This window comes from Molothrus aeneus, chromosome 9 (genome assembly GCF_037042795.1).
Source record: "Molothrus aeneus isolate 106 chromosome 9, BPBGC_Maene_1.0, whole genome shotgun sequence".
Taxonomy (NCBI): Eukaryota; Metazoa; Chordata; class Aves; order Passeriformes; family Icteridae; genus Molothrus; species Molothrus aeneus.
Genome location: NC_089654.1, coordinates 22695516 through 22714153, shown reverse-complemented (window position 1 = coordinate 22714153; position 18638 = coordinate 22695516). Strand labels below are relative to the sequence as shown.

At 36.6% G+C, this 18638-nt stretch overlaps 1 protein-coding gene across 2 annotated transcripts in view; it reads right to left on the bottom strand.

Annotated features, from left to right (window-relative positions):
- KCNT2 (potassium sodium-activated channel subfamily T member 2) overlaps window positions 1-18638 on the bottom strand; it is a 114971-nt gene that overhangs the window by 59535 nt on the left and 36798 nt on the right. For both annotated transcript variants that reach the window (XM_066555497.1, XM_066555498.1), the window contains exons 5-9: window positions 18222-18270; window positions 16868-16927; window positions 13553-13627; window positions 12968-13051; window positions 12296-12390 (exon numbers count right to left, since the gene is read on the bottom strand). In XM_066555497.1, coding sequence (XP_066411594.1) covers window positions 12296-12390; window positions 12968-13051; window positions 13553-13627; window positions 16868-16927; window positions 18222-18270 — 363 coding nt within the window. The remainder of the gene's footprint in view (window positions 1-12295; window positions 12391-12967; window positions 13052-13552; window positions 13628-16867; window positions 16928-18221; window positions 18271-18638) is intronic.

Sequence of the window (18638 nt, the reverse complement as noted above, 5' to 3'; positions counted from 1 at the left end):
GCCCTCAGTCTGCCTCTGAGCTTTGATGGTAAACAAAGTAAAATTTGGCAGCCCAGCTTCAGTGTGTCAACACTGTGGCACCCAAGAGCCTGCTGGAGCCTGAGGCTCTGGTCTGCTCACACAAGGAGTCAGGAACTACTCGAGAAACAGAATCGTGCACTCACTCCTTAACCACCAGATACTCCTCACCTGCAGAGTGCTACAGAATTAGGTGACATTCTATACCTATCCTTCCTTGGGAAGAATAATTAAGTAATCTATTTATAATATTCAAAAATTGTATGTGTTGTGCTGGAAAATTCAAATTCAAACCTCTAATTTAATACACCCGGTAAGTTATGCTTTAGAACATCATGTTTAATGTTTCTTGCAATAGTTTTGAAACACTCTTATGGTGTAACAGTTGTTATGCAAACCACCCACACTCCCTCAATCAAACTGAACTAACAATTGAAAGATTCATTATCTGAGTATTTGTTAAATGTGCATAAGAAAAAGCTAACCCAGCATGTAGAATATTCTGTTAGCTAGTGACAGAAACCTTTTGTTAATTTTAAACCTAACTCAAGTCATGGCATATTTTAATGTCAAGTGGATTTAATTTTATTGTTAAGTCAAAATTCTCTCCTTATCAGACTTTGCATTTTCATTTGATTTTTAAGGATATTCATGGATCGTCCTTACGCTGACATCCATTTTTATATCTCCTTGACAGCCTTTCATCTGTCTGCTCTTTGAGTGCAACTTCTTTTTGCTGCTCTCATTGCTGCTATTGAAACAACTGCTTCAGGACAAGCTGAGTTACCTTACTCCAGCTGCAACATTTTATGGTTGCTAGCACAATAAACAAAAAAGAACTTAAAAAAATAACAGATAAGTAATATTCAGGAAAATGGACTTTCTTGTAGTGCTTATCCTGCTGTGAAACTCAAACCAGTAACAAATACAGGCTGGAGTGGTCTAAAACTTGCAAGTGATTCGAATCAAATGCCTCTTGTCTTATCCCCCTTAACCACAGCCATGAGGCATGCAGCCCTTTGGAAAGCTCTCAAGTAGACTTTCCCTTTCCAGCTTAAATTTCCCGAGACTTGGGGTAATGGGAAACTTTCTATTGGTCTCCCTTCTGGAAACTAAATATAGAAAGAGTGTTTAAGATAAAAGGCTCTAGTCAGATCATGTGAGGACAGTGGTGTACATTTCTTGCATTTCAAGATGCCCTGTAAAAACACTGACTCATCTATGGTCATTATTCTCATGGTGAGTGTTTCCCTTCAATATTTTGGCTGTTACATGCACAAATTTGGCATCATTTAAGCTTCTTTCATATGCCTAGGTATTCTAAGTGTTGGTACCTCTGTCAGTGAGGTCACCTATACAGTAAGGAACAAAGGCCACCAGTTACTGTCAGATCTGTAACCTTCCTGTCAACATTAGAAATAGAAAATCTGGCCAATAATTACAGAGAGAGGTCTGCAGCTTGCCAGCAACGTTTGCTGAATCTGGATTTACAAAAGTAAACCCTCTGCATTGTGTGTTCCCTTTGTCCTCAATGTAGCTGCTAGATTCCATGACAGTCTTAAGGCAAAGACATTTCAAACAGGCAGTGAACTAAATGGAAGCATTTGCTGTGCTGCTGCTTTGCAAGGGGAGCGTCCACACAGCTGCTTAGAGGGGTGGCTCTATGGGCAGACCCAAGAAAAGTGCACTGATATACCCAATCTGTCCATTTAGAAGACTGTCTGCAGATTCCTGATGAGCAGAAAGTTCACTGCAGAGATAAAGATATAAAGGGGTGTATGGAAATGCAATGTCATCTAAAATATAGCCTGGGTTTTTTTAAATACTCACATGGCATGCTTTGGCTCTTTTAATTCATAACAATTGTTATTAAAAAAACAGGAGCACACATGAAAATGTGTGCCACATAAATAAATTCTCCTTGTTTGTGTTCCTTCTGGAAAGGTGTTTTTACTTCAGAGTCACTTCCTTGTTGACCTACAGTCTTAGCTAGAGACAACCTTTTGGACAGGGCCAAGGAAACAACTGGCCTGTGAAAAAGATATAATTAAGCACCAGACTTAATGCTTAGGTTTGCTAAAACACCAGAAAGGGGGGAAGTGTTAAATAGAGGTTGTGTAATGGGGTGAAAATTACAGGAGGTAATCTGTGAGGAGATAAAAGCAATATATTCTGTCATGCTTTACAGGGTAGACTCCTCTATGGTTGGAGTTCCTGCTTGGAAACCCAGCAATTCTTTTAGCCATGAGCCAGAGAGCTTGTATACTTTGAACTCCCTGTGTATTGTTCAGTTTGATCAGCAAACTCTGGGATTTCACCATCATCATAATTTTCCTCCTCCTGCTCCTCACTACAGTTAACACTGGTTTCCATTGAAATCCGGTGATTTCAATGAAATTTTTTAGTTGAGTGAAAAATCCTGAACTTCTAATACTTAAAATTTTCTGAAAGAGAAATTTTCTTTGGGACACCTGTTTTGACAATGTGCTTGCTTGAAAAAAAATTTCCAAATCTATTAGTTACTTTGGCTGAAATTCAAATGGGTGTATACATATTACTCTCTTTAGAAATCATTGAAATCCAAAACCTCACAAGACTCTTGAAATGCGAGGTTTAACTGTTTAACAAACACAAGCATGTTTAGGAAAAAAAATAGTGTATGTAATTAATACTCATCATCTAAAACAAGGGCACAGGTGGTGTCAGAATGACCAAAAAACAGGAGACACGTGGGTGAGAAGGGGAACTTCATCCACCAGCCAGGAAAATAGGATTAATGATCACAACACCAGAGAGGTGAAGGCAGGGAGGAAGAAGAAGGAAGATCACTGTGCCTACCAGGACTGACAGCATATTCTATAATCTCTGGTATGTTTTGTCTGGCATGTTTTCCCCTTGCTTGTCCCATGGAGAATAGAGAATATTCAGTAAGATTTTATTCTTACTACAAACACACACACTACAACTCATAAAATTAGATTTTCACTCTGAATATTCAAGAGGAAGCATTTCATATTTGTCTTAAAGTTGGCTGAATATTTTGTGCATTTTTTTTCTTTTATAGTTTTCAAATGCTAGTGAAGTGAACAAAAAGAGATCAAGTGAAGGAGGACACTTAAAAGATGACCCACGGTCATTCTTTTTGCCACAGGGAGAGGTAAAACAGAAGTAAATTTCTCTACTGAGAGGGTGTTTGGGCACTGCAAGAGGCTCCCCTGGGAAGCGGTCCTGGCACCAAGCCTGTCAGAGTTCAAGAACCATCTGGACAAAGCTTTTAGTCATATGATTTAGTTTTAGGTAACCCTGTAGGAGCAGGGAGTTAGACTTGATGATGGGTTCCTTCCAACTTGAAATATTCAGTGATTTATCCAATTTTAGTAAATGCAAGTACATGCCCATATGTAGCTGTGCCCTCTCATCAGTAACTTTATTTTTAACTCCTTTGCGTAAGATATTTGCATTTACTTGTTTTTCCTCTGCTCATCTCTAATGAAAAGAAACTTGCAAAATATTTTAACTGTATTTAAACCAAAAAGCAGATTAAGTGCTCATTCTCAGCAGTTGACTAAGGCTTGTCGTGTACAAAAGCCAATGGTAATAATGACCTAAAATATAAAAAAAAAGTAACTGAAATGGAATGCCACAAAGAGTTTAGTTCTGAACAAAGCCTGCAGTCCCAGCAGACTGTAATGTATTGGGTACCTCTAAACAGCCCTGCCTCTGCTGTGATCCCCTACCCCTTCAGCAGGAGGGAATGCCCTGTTTGCTCTGCAGGGTCATCACAGTGCTCTGTGCCCAGAGGAACTGACAATCACATTTCATGCCTGCTGTTAAGCTTGCAGTCCACAAAGTCAACCCATGGCTTGGTCTTCAGTTTTTATAAATGAACATGGATTATTTTTAGTGCCTTATTGCTGTGACTCAGGCACTTCCACTCTAATATACACTTCTATATGGCAGAAATGCACAACTTCCAGAAATGTGAAAAAAATACACCTGTGTTTGAGCAAAGAATGGGGGCATATGTTCAGCTTTTGGGATATATCTAACTTCCTTTATAATAGCTATTTTACTGAGGTTGAGTAACTCAACTAATGTACTAACTTTTTAAACTTTTTTTAGAAGGTTTTAATTGCTAGTGGAAGTACAGAACTCACTAATCAGATAAAAAGCATCCACTGAATGCTTTTTATTTAGATTATACCCTAAAATGTCTATATCTACAAACTACTGGTTTATGTGTATTTATCACCCAAGTGTGACACTCTATGGCTGACTGTGCCTCTACTCTTCACTTCTTTGAAAAACATCTGTCTAAACATTATAGTAATTTCTAATGGAATATCAACTATACAGAATAGATTTTTTTTTAGTGCATTCTAGATGTAATTTTTTTCCTTTTAAAAGCCATGGTAAGTGCATTAAAACCCTTCTTTTTAGATGAACTTGTATCACAACCTGATCTCTGACAAAGCCTCTGAGATGTGCTTTCAACATGCCAGAATGTTATGCTGAATACAGACACAGAGTGAGGGAACAGTTCCTGGAGGCTGGAGTCAAGTTCTGTTTGTATGGCCAAAGGCATATCAAACAACTTCTTTAACTCTTCTCTTTCTCATTTGAGAAATATGAACTTTGCTAAATTTCACACCCTTAAAATATAGTTGGAATGTGAAACAGACAACAAAAGCCAATAAAGCACTGAAGAGTTATGCTGATCCCAAATCACCATAATGCCCACTGGAGAACCAGAATAGCTGATGGCATCTGATAACACAGTTACATGTGTTAGCATAAACCACTACAAACACCAAATCTTTGTAAAGTAATATAAATGGTTTATCAGCCTAATAAATCAGTCAATGAAAGATATATTTATTTTTTTAAGTCTGCATGCTAATGACAACTTCATTTTTGAGCCAGGAATTGTGAGTGATGATGGCTTGATGCCAGCTACTGAATGGTGAAGTATTTACCATGAACATTCTCAACACAGTTACTCACCATTGTTACACTTGGCATTCTATTTGCTACTGTCTAAAATGATAGAATATTTTCAAAGACAGCATGTGAGTATCAGGTTTTTCTTTTTAGTGCAAAGAAAAAATGAAGCTTATGAAATGTAATGCCTTCTTGTAAGGAAAGAGATGGAAGACTGAAGGTTCTAACACTTATTTTGTACATCAAATTGACCCTTTAAGGGGAACTTTACCCGTTTTTATTTACGTCTTCCCAAATCCAAACCAAAACCTAAGATTTATTTTGCCAGTATGATCCCACAGTATTTCACATCCTGCAGTCTCTGGTTACTCTCTAGATCAACTTTCATTCCAGCATTTTACTTTTAACAAGAAGTTATTCTTGTCATCTTTGTTCTGAAGGTAACAAACATCTTTTGCATATGTAACATTTACATTTTCACACAAGGGATCTATTTACAAGTTTGTGTGTTTATAACACAATGGAAAGCAATTAGAAAACTTACATCCTAATAATCTGCATGCCTGCTTAGTTCACTTCTCTGGCTCCCTATGTCAAATCCTTTCATCTGGCTGCATTTTTCCTGTGCATCTTTGTCAAGTGTTGATAATTTTGAAAACATGCACATCTCAAATGCATGTTGCACATATTAAAATACAGTCATTGTTTGGGGTTTTTTAATGGAATATAGCATTCTATTTTTCTTTGTTATTCCTTATTTATCCTTGCTCTTTGGATAATCACTTCTAGATTTTCTCCAAACCCCATTTTATGACATATTTTGCTACATTTAATTTTTTTTATTTTACTGAGGCATTACAGATTCCTCACAGTCACTCTATTTTATGGTTTGCTCCTGCAATGGAACAAGAACAGGAATGCATTTAGACCAACTTTGAGGAATTTTACATGTTGCTTTGCATGTGTTGGCAAGCCATAATTAGTTAATATTCGCAATAAGCTTGATTTTATTATCTCTCACAGAATTCGAAATACAATTGCTGGAGAAAGGACACCATAGAAATGCAGTCTTAGAACTGTATTTCTAACAGTCCAAATGTTATATGACTCAAAATCATTTGCTTTTTTTTCCTCCATTTGTAATGGTAATTGGTCTCTGCTGCCAGAACAAGCTCTGCTTGTCATGGTATCTGGTAATATTATTACTCTATTGCAAGATGTCATGATAATAAAAGCTGAAATTCTCCCAATTGCATATTCAGAGTCCATAACGTTTTCCAAAATATTGTGACTCCCTAATATTCTCAATGCATCTTTAATGAAATTTAGTCAAGATTATTGATGTAAATATTAGCAGCCCTTTCTATTTGAGAGAGATTTTTACGTCCCATGGAAGTTATTGGGGAATATTGGGAAAGAGCCTGAGTGACATTTTATCTCCTTTTTGGGCAGGGGCTTAATTTTGAGTAAATGATTTGCACTCTCCTTAAATATGTATATTCTGATTACTGAAGTTTCAGTACTTCACATGGCATTAAAAAATTATTAGAAGAGAAAGATAAAAATGCTTCAGAGGATAGAGGCTGGAACTTTCAGAAAGGTAAGTAAGTGCTTCAATGTCTGACTTCCACCAAGAGTAAAGGCCTTGCAAGAGAGGCTGAAAATTCTTCCCAGTGTCAATTTAAAATACTGATTTATAGAATATACTATACACAGGACAGACTGTGAAATTGCAATTACATTAATTGTCAAAGGATGATTCACCTGACCCATAATGTAAAGGTACACACCATATTGTACTGAAATACTGAGATATTGTGTGCTACAACAGAGACCAAAAAATGTGGGTAAGTTAATTTTGCCTTTCAAATTTATACAAGTTTAACTTTGCACACCTTTATCTACATTCAGTTTGGAACTACTGATTTTCAGATTAACAAATGACTTGCAACCTGGTCAAATTAGCAAAGTTTGTAGTTTGAAAAGATCACAAGTACATGAAGCTGACTCATTTTCCAGGGTGAAATAAAAGAAGATAATCACACTGTTAATTGCTTAATTTAATATTTCTATATATATTCCAAATAGGAGAATTTGCTTATAAATAATGCTGTTGATACTCCATTTTAGAGAGGCTTTGTGAAGGCAGCTTTCTGAGCTATCATTTAGTCTGATTATTTTTTATTTTAAGCAAACAAGATGACTACAAATGTATCTCTCACACTAAGAAGATAATTGAGATTGAACCTTCTAACCTTTATGACTTTTTTCCACAGATCACAGTAAATAGACTCTTTAAATTGTTATTAATTTTGCTGGTGTCTGTGTCTAGTTTTAAATATTCCATTACATCAGTGGCTCAGAGAATTCCCTGCATGAGCCATGGGAAAGATGCTGACCTAATTATTTTAGAAATAACTATGTAGAAACATCTAAAAAGATTAACAAAGGAAATATTATGTCACTACCAAATTAATAACTAAAATAGCATGAAAATCACTGTATAATTATCTAGGTTTCCATAGAAACTGTCTTTGATGGGTAGCCAAAAAGACTTCTGATTGAGCTTCAATACTTCTGCTCTCCCTGTAATACATGATTTCTGATCTGCCTTTCACAAACAGCCAACCAGCACCCATCCTTATCCTACAATCTTCAGCAACACTCCTCAAAAGCACTAATCAACCACATGCTTTTTTCAGATCTGAACTCTTGAACTTAAATATGCAAAAATATTTTTAAGTGTATTATTACAAATACAGAGCTAGCAAAAAAGAAAATTGTATATGGTAATATTTCTGTTTTGTCACAATACAATAGTTGCATAAAAATATGAAAAGGCATTAATCAAAGAAACAATTGCGGGGTTTATTTCATTCTTTCATGGTAATTTTCTATTACATTTGCTCACCTTTTGAAAAGCCTTGGCCATTTAAGTACTAATCATGGGCATGTAAGCAGATGGATCCCAGTGCTAGCAATGGTGAAAGAAGTGTGGCTATCCCATAAATTCCAAAAGAAACTCTAGGAGTTTTATCTGAATTTCTTTCATTTAAATAATCAGAATTAGCAACTATTTTTGGCAACACTGTTTTTGCACGTGTCTCATACAGCATATTTCAGCAAAGCCACCTTAGAAGTTTCTGTACCTAAAAGAGATAAACTGTATTCAATATGTGTTTCTCCTACCAAAGCTCACAAAAATGTTGGCCTTGATTTCAGGCACACGGTTTTTCCCAGAAGGCAGTACTTCACATAAACTCTAGCTGAATTTGTAGATTATTTCCTCACAAATGGCAAGTGGATATTTCAGGAAATGCTTTGCTGTTGACCTCCCAGGAGCTGCACAGCCTTTTCATCATCCCCTCACCTAAGGAAGTGTTAAAGCAGTGTCTGAACTCGACCTGAATTTTCATTGCACACATGCCCAGAGAAAGCACCCATCCAGGCTGCCCTGGTTCCAGGAACTGAGCAGCAGGACAGGGGGAGGGTGGGATTGCTCCAATGGATGTGAAAGGTACTGCATGAGCCAGTACTGCCCTACTTCCAGATCTACTTGCTGATGTTTGGAGAGCACTGCACTGGAATACTTCAAAACAAAAAACAGAGATCCTGTGTTTGAAACAAACACGTTCCTGACAGATCTGCTTTGTTTCAGAGAAAGAAAAGTATCACTGCTATTACTTCAGTGTTTTGTGGGGTTCTTGTAATAGCTGAATAATTCATTTTGTATTATTTACAGTCTTGACTTGTCTTGTTTGGACTACATCATTGTTGGGATTTGTCTTCATCCCTTCAAGCAACTCACTCCTACTGCTTCCTCTGGACGAGAACTGTGAGTGGGTAACTGCCATTGAGGCTACAGCACTGGCATTCTACAGGTATTCTGCAAGTTACTGTTACATCCTTATTTTCTGATGCTGAAAGCACTGAAGTGTAAAAACATGTTAAGACTGACCTCAGTGAGCTTTCCATGAAAGCATAAGCAAAGTTTGGGCAGGTTTGAGTATGAAAAAATAACTGTCCATCTCAAAGAATTTGTAGCCACTTCCTTCACAAGCTAATCACTCTACTCTGGTGATATATGACTAACACTGCTTTAAAATTCAAAATAACTCTTAATAGATGATTCACTGTGTCACACAAAGATGCCTGAAATACTCATTCACTGTTATTTGTCTTCTTGTACAGTTTACAGAAATAATTAGTATTCCATTTGACAAACAAGTGCAAACATCCATTAGCTTAATGACACAACACATATTATGACTAGGTCTGTAACTCTCAGTAGAACACTCTCAATAGTAACTGCTGAACAGTCTGTCATATTGGAGCACACATATTTTAGTAGATGTAAAATTGCTCTGGCTACAAGGCCACTGAGATGTTTAAAGAAAGAAAATCATTGGACAGCCTAATCTATCTTTGAAGTCAGGAAATAAGACAGAAAAAAAAAACCCTTGTATGTAATCTATAAATTACAGATACCTGAAAATGGTCTTATAGATTTACTGACCTGCAAATGAGTTCCACCCCCACATCCATAAACAATTATCACCAAAGAGCAAAGAGTGGGGTAGAGCATAAATTTTGTTGTGATTACTGTTTGTTCCATAATAACATTGAAAATTGTCAGCGCTGTACAAAAACACAGAAAAAGTCTTTTTCTACTGTACTCTAAGTGCAAAGGACAGCCTGAAAAATGGTATCTAAAAACTGTGAGATTAGCCAATCAGTTGTAACCTCAGATAACTTATTTTTTTTAGTTTTCATTGGAAAGCTTCCACCTGAGTTGTAAGACGTAAGCTGGCACGTGCCTTTGTAACCACTACTTTTAAGAGATGTAAATGATGGCTTTACAAATGATGCATGAGGTGAAAATCATTTTCTGTGGGTTTCCTGCTAGTTATGGTAAAGTTATTTTGAAAATTCTTATTATATGCAGACAGGAACAAAGCCAATGAGGAATCTTTCTGGGCTTCATACCATCTTATCATGTAATTCCCATAAAAAGCTCCATTCCATCTCTGTCTATGTGTCTGCCAAAAAAAGGTGGCTTTGAACAGAAAACCCTGTGTTTTAAAGCTATATTGGCTTCACAAGTGCTGATGTTGCTCTTGCAGCAGATGGCACAAGCCTGGCAAGCAGGAGCTATGGGGGCTGTGGGGTTTCAGTTGAATCCACCCAGGCCCTGAGTGTCAGCAGGGAGGCTCCATGAGGGCAGGTACCAGTGGTGCCAAAAGCACACCATGAGCATGTCCCTCATCCTCTGAGGGGAAAGTGCTCTGCTACTGAAGGCACTGTACTAATCCAGGCTTAGTCATTTTGCTTTACTGAAGCCATGGCACTACATGGAGCAGGGCAGTGTTTCTAAATGGAACCAAAGCATGCTTATGAGAACAGACTGGTGATGGTTGAAAAGTTTTGTGTGTTGTGCCAGTGCTGGCTCCCAGACATGTTTGAGGATACTGACCTGGGTACTGCCTGCCTTTGCAGAAAACATGAAAGATCAGTCTGGTGAAAGGCACCCTTAGGTGCACAGATTCCAGCAGTGGACTTGGGTCCTCCTTCAGCAGGAAGGAACTCATATCAGCTCTAATGATGTCTATAAAATTAAACACTCCTCTCAAATTTGCAATAGATATAACATAATCAAAGACTCTTAAGTTAATTGAGTTGGACTGTTTATAGATGTTGTTTTGGGTCTTTTAAATATAAAACCAGTAGTATAAAGAAAAAATGTGTAAAAATGCCATTATGTGTGTTCACATAGACAAGAGTAACAATCACTTGAACATAACTCCAGTCTTAGAGAAGCTGCAGATGTTTGAACTACTATTCTCAGCCAAAAAGTTTCCTTAGTTACTGTTCATTGGGTGTCTTCATTTCATTTAGCTTATTTTCAAGTCTAGCAGGGTCAGTCCTAGGTCAGTAAATAATGCACTATAATGAAGCAGTATCTGCAGCTGTTGAGCCCAGCCATAATTACAGGTGAGCTTGCCACTTCCTGCATGTTTTACTGTCAGTTACCACAGTGCTTGCTGGTGAGCAGCATTTTGCTGCTGTGCAGCATTTCAGTAAAATATTGAAGTACGGAGGTAAAAGAGGTGAAGGAATATTTACTCAATAGCACCTTGTACTTTAAAAAACTAAAAAGCAAAATTAAAAATGTCCAAGTCCTTATGCATATAAAATTACATCATGTTCAACAGGAGATTAAATATCACAAAAATTCATTACTGTCTAGAACAGGCAGCATTTGTTATTAAGCATGTGTGTAGCCCTAAGACAGAGGGTAAAATTGGATCATTCATTTAGCCTGGGTAGAGCAAACTTCTCCTCTAAAAAGCCATGTGCTATGTTACACTTATTACCAAAAGGGTAAGGCAGCACATAACAGTGACTATCAGAAAAGCAAGCTAGAGAAATAAAGTAGGAGAATATCTAATTACTGTCTCCAAAATGACACACCAAACTTTATCAATGTGCTGACCTAAAGGCATCTTGTCTGGCAAAACAAATACAGGTGATTTAGCCTTTCCACACAGAACCATCTTCTCTCTTCACTGTCCTCTAGTACACCAGCTTGTATCACACCGTACACAGCCCTGTATTCCCCCTGAGTATGATTCTCAATTCTCAGGCACTCCTGATGAGAAAGTTCTGTATGTTAAGTAAGCTACAGAGCTACTGGATAGCCAGACTAATCATATAGTCTCCTTCATGTGCCTCCAGCCCTGGCTAACACCATATCTCTCTGGCACAATGTAAACATGGGGCAATGGAGTGGCGTTTCCTGTGCATGTGAAGTTTTTCTCGCAGCAAAACGTTCTTCAGAGTAATACATTTTGGTTGTTTGAACCTACCATCCAGTGCCATCAGTACTCTAGATTAATGCATTCTGCACTGTCTGTAATCTGGATTATAAACAGCTATGCCCTGTAATCCTTAGGGGAACCTGACTCAGTCAAAGTCTTATGGCTGAGACATTGCACACTCTTCTCTGTCCCAGCAGACAGAGGAAGGTGACCTTGGTGTGGGTCAATTTACTTCTGTTGGTACTCTTCACATGTGAGTGACTTCTCTGCTGAGGTTGGTATATATGTAAAGCTCCCCCTGTGTTTTTGCATCATCTGTATTTCCTTCCTTAGAGTGAGAAGGATTCCTTTTCCCATGCATGCACATTCTGTTTCCAAACCCAGTGCATCCACACCCCAGCAGTACAGGTGGTAGTTAACACTTTCACTGAAGTGTTTCACCCTTCTTATTTCACTGCATGCTTTCCACCAGGCAAGCCAACATGTATAATAAAAACAGAGGGGATTTGGCCACTTACCAAGTGAAGATGAGACATAGTAAGGTAGATATTAAAATGAGGACTTGGTTAAACATTGCAGACTGTGTGCGTTGGATGGCTCGGTGAAGATCATTCTGTAGTAATGGAAAATAGGTGTTATTTTTGGCTTTGAACCAATAAGTCAGGATCTGATTCTGTAGAGGAAATATGCAGTACCCTGATAGCAATGCAGTCACCCAAATGCACTTACGCATTTTCTGATAATACAGAAGGTGCAGAAGGGCCAGCTGTGATTCTGTGATTATTTAAGTAGTTCTTTGTTCATCCCAGCACAATTCTGATCCTATTGCAAGCTGCCTTGAGGTCTGCTCATGTCTAGCTTACAAATTACAGGCTGCAAGGCCCAATTATGGCCTAACAGTTGAGTTCCCTGCAATTGTGTATGAATGGCAGAGTAGCAAAAGAACCATCCACTGCCATTTCCTGTATTGGCACAGTAACAATTTATACTAATTGAGATTTCATTTCATGTCTTACTTTTTTCTCATTTTGATGCAGAAAGCAGTTTAGTAATGCTTGACCATTTGGATAATTTAAATACAGATCTGGTTAGCTTCCTATTACGGTTAGACTGTACTGCCAAAATCCCACTAAAGACAATATACAAAAAAACTCACAACTCTAGAATATTTATTTCCTTTGCATACTTACAATCATATTTTCTAAAGCATGCTTTGCCAGCCAGCAATTTAAAAATACAGGAATAAACAGGTTTCTTAGGACTGGCCAGAAAATCTGCAAGAAGAATTAACAAATTCATTAGGAGCTTTTCTGATGAGGAATAGAGCTTTACTATTCAAGCAGCAATGAAAAACTTGGGAAAAATACTTACTATTAATGTGTTTCTAGTGAGAGATTTGGCTTTAAATAACATTTTTGTCTTCCTTTGTGATTAACCACATGCAAGATAATTAGATAAAATAGGAACACAGTCAGTTTTCACTGCAGACATGAGTGATTCTTACATTTCTACAACCATCTGGTTTATTTTATTGCTTGTGCTGTAGTTGGAGTTAGAGGGTTTTGGTTTTGATTGTGCCCATGGAAGAAGAAGTGAAAAGTTATTTGTATGGCTTTACTCCAGCAGCAAATTATCTTCTTCTTGTTGGCAAATTTCTGTTCCCATAGGCACAAACTCATCATCCACATTAGAATAAATTTTATTTTTAAAAAGTAAGAATATTTGTGCAGCTATAGAAGTGTAATGTGCAAATGTATTAATTCAAATATGTTTACCGTGATGATGAAAGGGACAGCATTAATTATTTCCAGGAGAAAGGGTATTCTCAGAATTTGTTCCCAGATATTTCCCTTCAAAGAAAAGGAAAAAAACCCCACAATGTCAGTCAGCTTATAAACAAATTTCTGAAGAGAAATACATGTGATGACCCAATGAAACACAGGGAGTCTCTCCCACACCTGAAATTCAGGAATATCATTCATCTCAGATTTAAACACGTGGAAAATGTGAATATGGAATATAGATCACTGTGAATCCTTTTTCCTACAGGTTATCATAATGTATTTCCCAAGTAAAAGATATGTACTTTTAAATCTCCTTCCTTTCATACTTTGCATTTATCATTTATCTTTACTTTGTATTTTTTCTTTCCCGTCTGTTTTGGCGAGGGAAGTAAGGAACAAATCAAGTGTTTAATATTTGAATTAGGACTACAATATCAAGTTCTCTGTTTCTGCCACCAACACTTCAGAACAGTGTTGTTCTGAACACTTCAGGGCTTTTTGGAACTTGATCTTGCTTCCATGAAATGAGAGGTCTTCCCACATATTTCAGTGGAGTGGCATTGATCTTTTAATTTGCTTACTGCTAGCAACAGGATGGGGATAATTCTACTTTTTTTCCAAATCTGCGCAGTGGCTGTGACTGATTAAATGTTGAGATGAAAATCCACATATTAGAAAAGGAAGGTAGTTGAACTTCAGTGACTCACAGCTTTACTAATGCTGTGTAGCAGGACTCCATCATAGGTAATGCAATAATAGTGTAGCACATACCATGGCAGTATTACAAGAATTTACAGTAGAGCGTTATATTTTCAGTTGCAATAACATGTTCATCTTCCCTGAAAAAATAACCACCAGATACAGCCACTTAAAATTAAATACAACCTCTATATCATATATAATTCTTTCTCTATTTTTAACTCTCCACATCTGGAAGCCACTATACCTTAGGGACACGGATTATTGTCTTCCACATAATTGCAATTGTTTGGAGTCAGACATACAAGTGAAATCATGAGGCTGCAAACTGAGAGGGTTTTGTATGAAGAGTAAAATCAAAATCAAATCTGATTTTTCAAACTGAACCATTTTGTGATTTCACAAATTTCCTCATTTTTAACATTAGGAGTTTCCTCCTCTGCATTACAGAGAAAAAATGTCACATAATTTAACTGTGCAGGCAAAGTGCCAGTATGGATGGGCTCCAGGTAATTAGGGATGTGTGCAGCTGTAGGATTCTGGCTTCCACATGGAAATGCATAAATGCATCATGAGTTCTGCAAAACTGCCTTTTGCAGTGAGAATGTATGATGCTGCTCAAAGCCCTCAGAGTACCTGAGCACCAGGCATAAGCAGCATTGCCAGATGTCTCTGGTAACTTTTGACAATGGAGGGTTTTGACTTAGACATCTTTCAGAATTCTGCCTAAGGACAAACCTTCCTGTAATACTTCAGGCTGTGAGAATGCAGATTGTAAACCTTCCATTGCTGGATCCAAGTGATCAGCATCACAACACAGTGCTACATCCTTTGCATTCCTCTCCATTTAAAAGCTATAAAAAATGCAAATTCACTGTATCACAGTAGCATGATATGCTACTCTGCCCTCACTATTCTGCATGTTGAATCATTTCTCATATGTCATGGACCAGGTATCAGAAAGGTCAATCTCAGAGTATTCTCTCAAATGACTGTTTTATTCATTTTACAGGTTATTTGTGAAATCCTAGTAATGTGCACTCCAATGCAAACACAATCATCTTTTTCTTGTTTTCTCGCTTGCTAATTCTCTGACTTGTAGAAGTTAGTTACCTTAATGGTGAAAGCTTTGAAAATGTTTCCATAAAATAAGTAACCTGCCACAGATTTACATGAACCAAGGCACCCTTGGTCACCTTGGCTGTGCAGAAAAGCCTTACGGTGGGTGAAATAATACCATGCTTAGCTTCAAGAGAATGGTGTAAATAAAACTAGGAAAACAGGACCAGAGGAAAGAAGGCGTTTGCATCAAGTGGATTGATGTGACTGACAAATTTTGTTGTTCCTCAGATTAATCCCTTAGTTCTTTCTCTTAAGGGGAGTGGAATCACAAAATTGCCTCAACTTCTGTGGCAGGTGTATGCAGCAAATCAGTGGAGCTTCCCATCCATCACACACTGATGAGTAACTTCTCATGGAAGCAGATTTGCCAAGAATTCATCTTTTGTACCCACTGAAACTGAAACAAATTACAAGCAGAATGGATAAGGATAAAATGCTGCCCAATAAACTCAGGAACAGCACAAACTGTGATTGCCCTTTACTGTTTAGACACCAGGATATAAATTTTGGACTATTTCTGCTCATAATTGATTTGCACTTATAACCCCAACCTTTAAATAATATATGCTCCAAGGATTAAGAAGAATAATTTTTAGACAGCGGACAACTGCAAGCCTCTTAGCATTATTGGGCACTAAGGAAAACATTCATGCCATAATCACTCGGTAAGCACACTGAAATACATGTCTCTAAATTCAGCAGTGGCTCTGATAGCTACTGAGTGTCAGTAATACAAAGTATAATACAAAAAAAAAATTATCCCCCAAGATATTTTCAGCTTTAGAAACCAAGTATTTTCATATTTTCTTTGGTAAATGATTTCAAATGCTTTTAGTGGTTTTCTCCTAGAGATACTAAAAATGCAGAGTATAGCAGAACAAAATGGAATGAAGAAAACTGAATAATTATATTTAAAAAATTAACTTTTAAAGGAGAATGCAAATACAAAAATAGATTGTATTCACATCAAATGACTTCAAGACATTTTGAAATTATATTCCAATAGCATCAAACAGATGAACATAAGTATGTAAATATCTGATATCTTTTTTTTTTAAGTACTGTCTTGGCCTAGTTTTTCTGGGCACAGTTTTAGAGGACTAAACCTTGAATTATATGTATTGAGTAGATACAGCTTTCAAATCAATGACAATTGTGTCCAATACATTATGGACAGACAAATAAAATTGCACAACTTAAAATCAGTGTCAAAAAATCAAGGTCACCTCTGAGAATGTGTTTTCAAATTACAATGGAAAACAATGAGCATTTAATTATTGACTTCCACTCTTTAGATATTAGAGTTTGCTCATAAATTTGGGAAACAGGGCTGCCTGTGTGTTTTATGCCATCCTCGAAAAGTGTGTTTTTCTCAACTCCCTGCTTTGTACACCAGCATGGGCACAGGTACATAAACTTTAGATTGAAATATTTAACTCATTATTTTTTAATTAATTCTGCCTAAAAGTAACAAAGAATACTTACCTTGTAACTTAGATAACTTAGCAACAGAGTTTCAAAGAGACTTATTACAGCCACAGACACCTTAAGTGAAGTGAAAAAAATGTGTATTAATACCAGCTTCTAGAGAATAGATATTAACATTACAATGAAAATAAAAGATTATATAAAACAGCTCTTCCATGAAACCTCTGAAATTCTCTCAGCTAAGAGCATTTTGCTTGAAGCTTAGATATTGTTATTTTTCCGAGTTTCATTTATTCCTAAGCAGTACCAAAATCTTCCCACATGACAGAGAGAGAGAGAGAGAAAGAAACTGTAAATAAGCAAACTCAGTCAGCTCTTTACTTTCTTGTGAAGATGTTGTGAATGTGTGGAATAGCAACTGTTTTTCTTACTGTGTATAATGCAGAAAGTTCAAAGCAGAAAAAAATTATACAGATGAATAATTATTGATTTTAAGATTTAAATGCTGCAGAGCTCAATTTACCAGCCTCCAATTAGATTATGTAGTTAGTGAGTGTATTAAATAGTTTAAAATATTTAAATAGCCAAATGTCAAAATAGTAAAACAAAATACCTTATACTTATCTTACTTTATAGATATTAAGAATTCGCTGATGTTCTTTGCACAGAAAGTATTTGTATTTTAATGTGTATTATGGGGATATTCCATCAAGATGGCTATACCAGGCTGGAGCCTGAGGTCAAGCCTCAGGATTTTAAATTTTAAATTTTAAATTAATGCTCCCTACAGCTGAAAACTCTGAAGGGTGCACAGTGTCTTTATCTAGAAGTAAAAAAAGATGCTATGATTTGGGAAAGATTTAAAATAGGCAGTCAAAATATATCAGCTTCTCCAAAGCTGATATATTATTAGTTTTAGATAAACTCAGGCTTTATTTTCAAATAAATTCCTACCCTTACCAAATAGACATATTAGAAAAGGACTGCATGCATGGACAAATAAATATCTCAGTATTTTTAAATTAAATTTAATAATCTGAACACTAGGTCAAAATTATTCAAACTGTGAATATTCTACAGTATTTTCAAGGGCTTCTTCCCTTAGAAAATTGTGTATTACATAGTGGTACAATCATTGCATTGGCATTGCACCAGTCATGGTGAGAGAATATAATGGTATAATCTATCTGGAAGCTTAAGTAGTAAGTTTTTTCTTAGTGAAAAACTACATTTCACAGAATCAGTACAGATCAGCTGATCTTTATGCTTTTGCTGTACTTGGTGTTCAAGATTTTCTTGCTGACAAATCAGCAACATTTCCAAGTATCCTTTAATACTGCTAAAATTTTATAAATCAGTATCATCTGCAGTTGTTACATGGAAATAATTGAATTTGTCATTTACATATTACCTGTAATCCCCATAAAGGTAAGCTTCGATTCACCCAAATAATGGGAGACCTGTTCATTACAGTAAGGAAATAAATATTAAATTAATCATAATCTGGTGTTTCAGACAAAAAAAAAAAAGTTGTGCATGTGAATGGAAATTAGAGCAGACTTATTGAAAAAAAAAATTCTCAGTAATAAAAACTTTAAATCAGTAGTTACCTACTGAGTATTGACATGTCTTGTATTTCTAATCCACAGCAAATCATTAGGTTCCTGTGGAAAACTGACAATCCTGTGGAAAACTGAACAATTTGCTATCTATACAATGATATAAATGGTATCTAACTCTTAGGGGCTCTCATATCTTGGAATAATCCTATTAATGCTAATAGGCACTTGATACAGCACCACTGGAATGGGACATTCTCAATGGCACA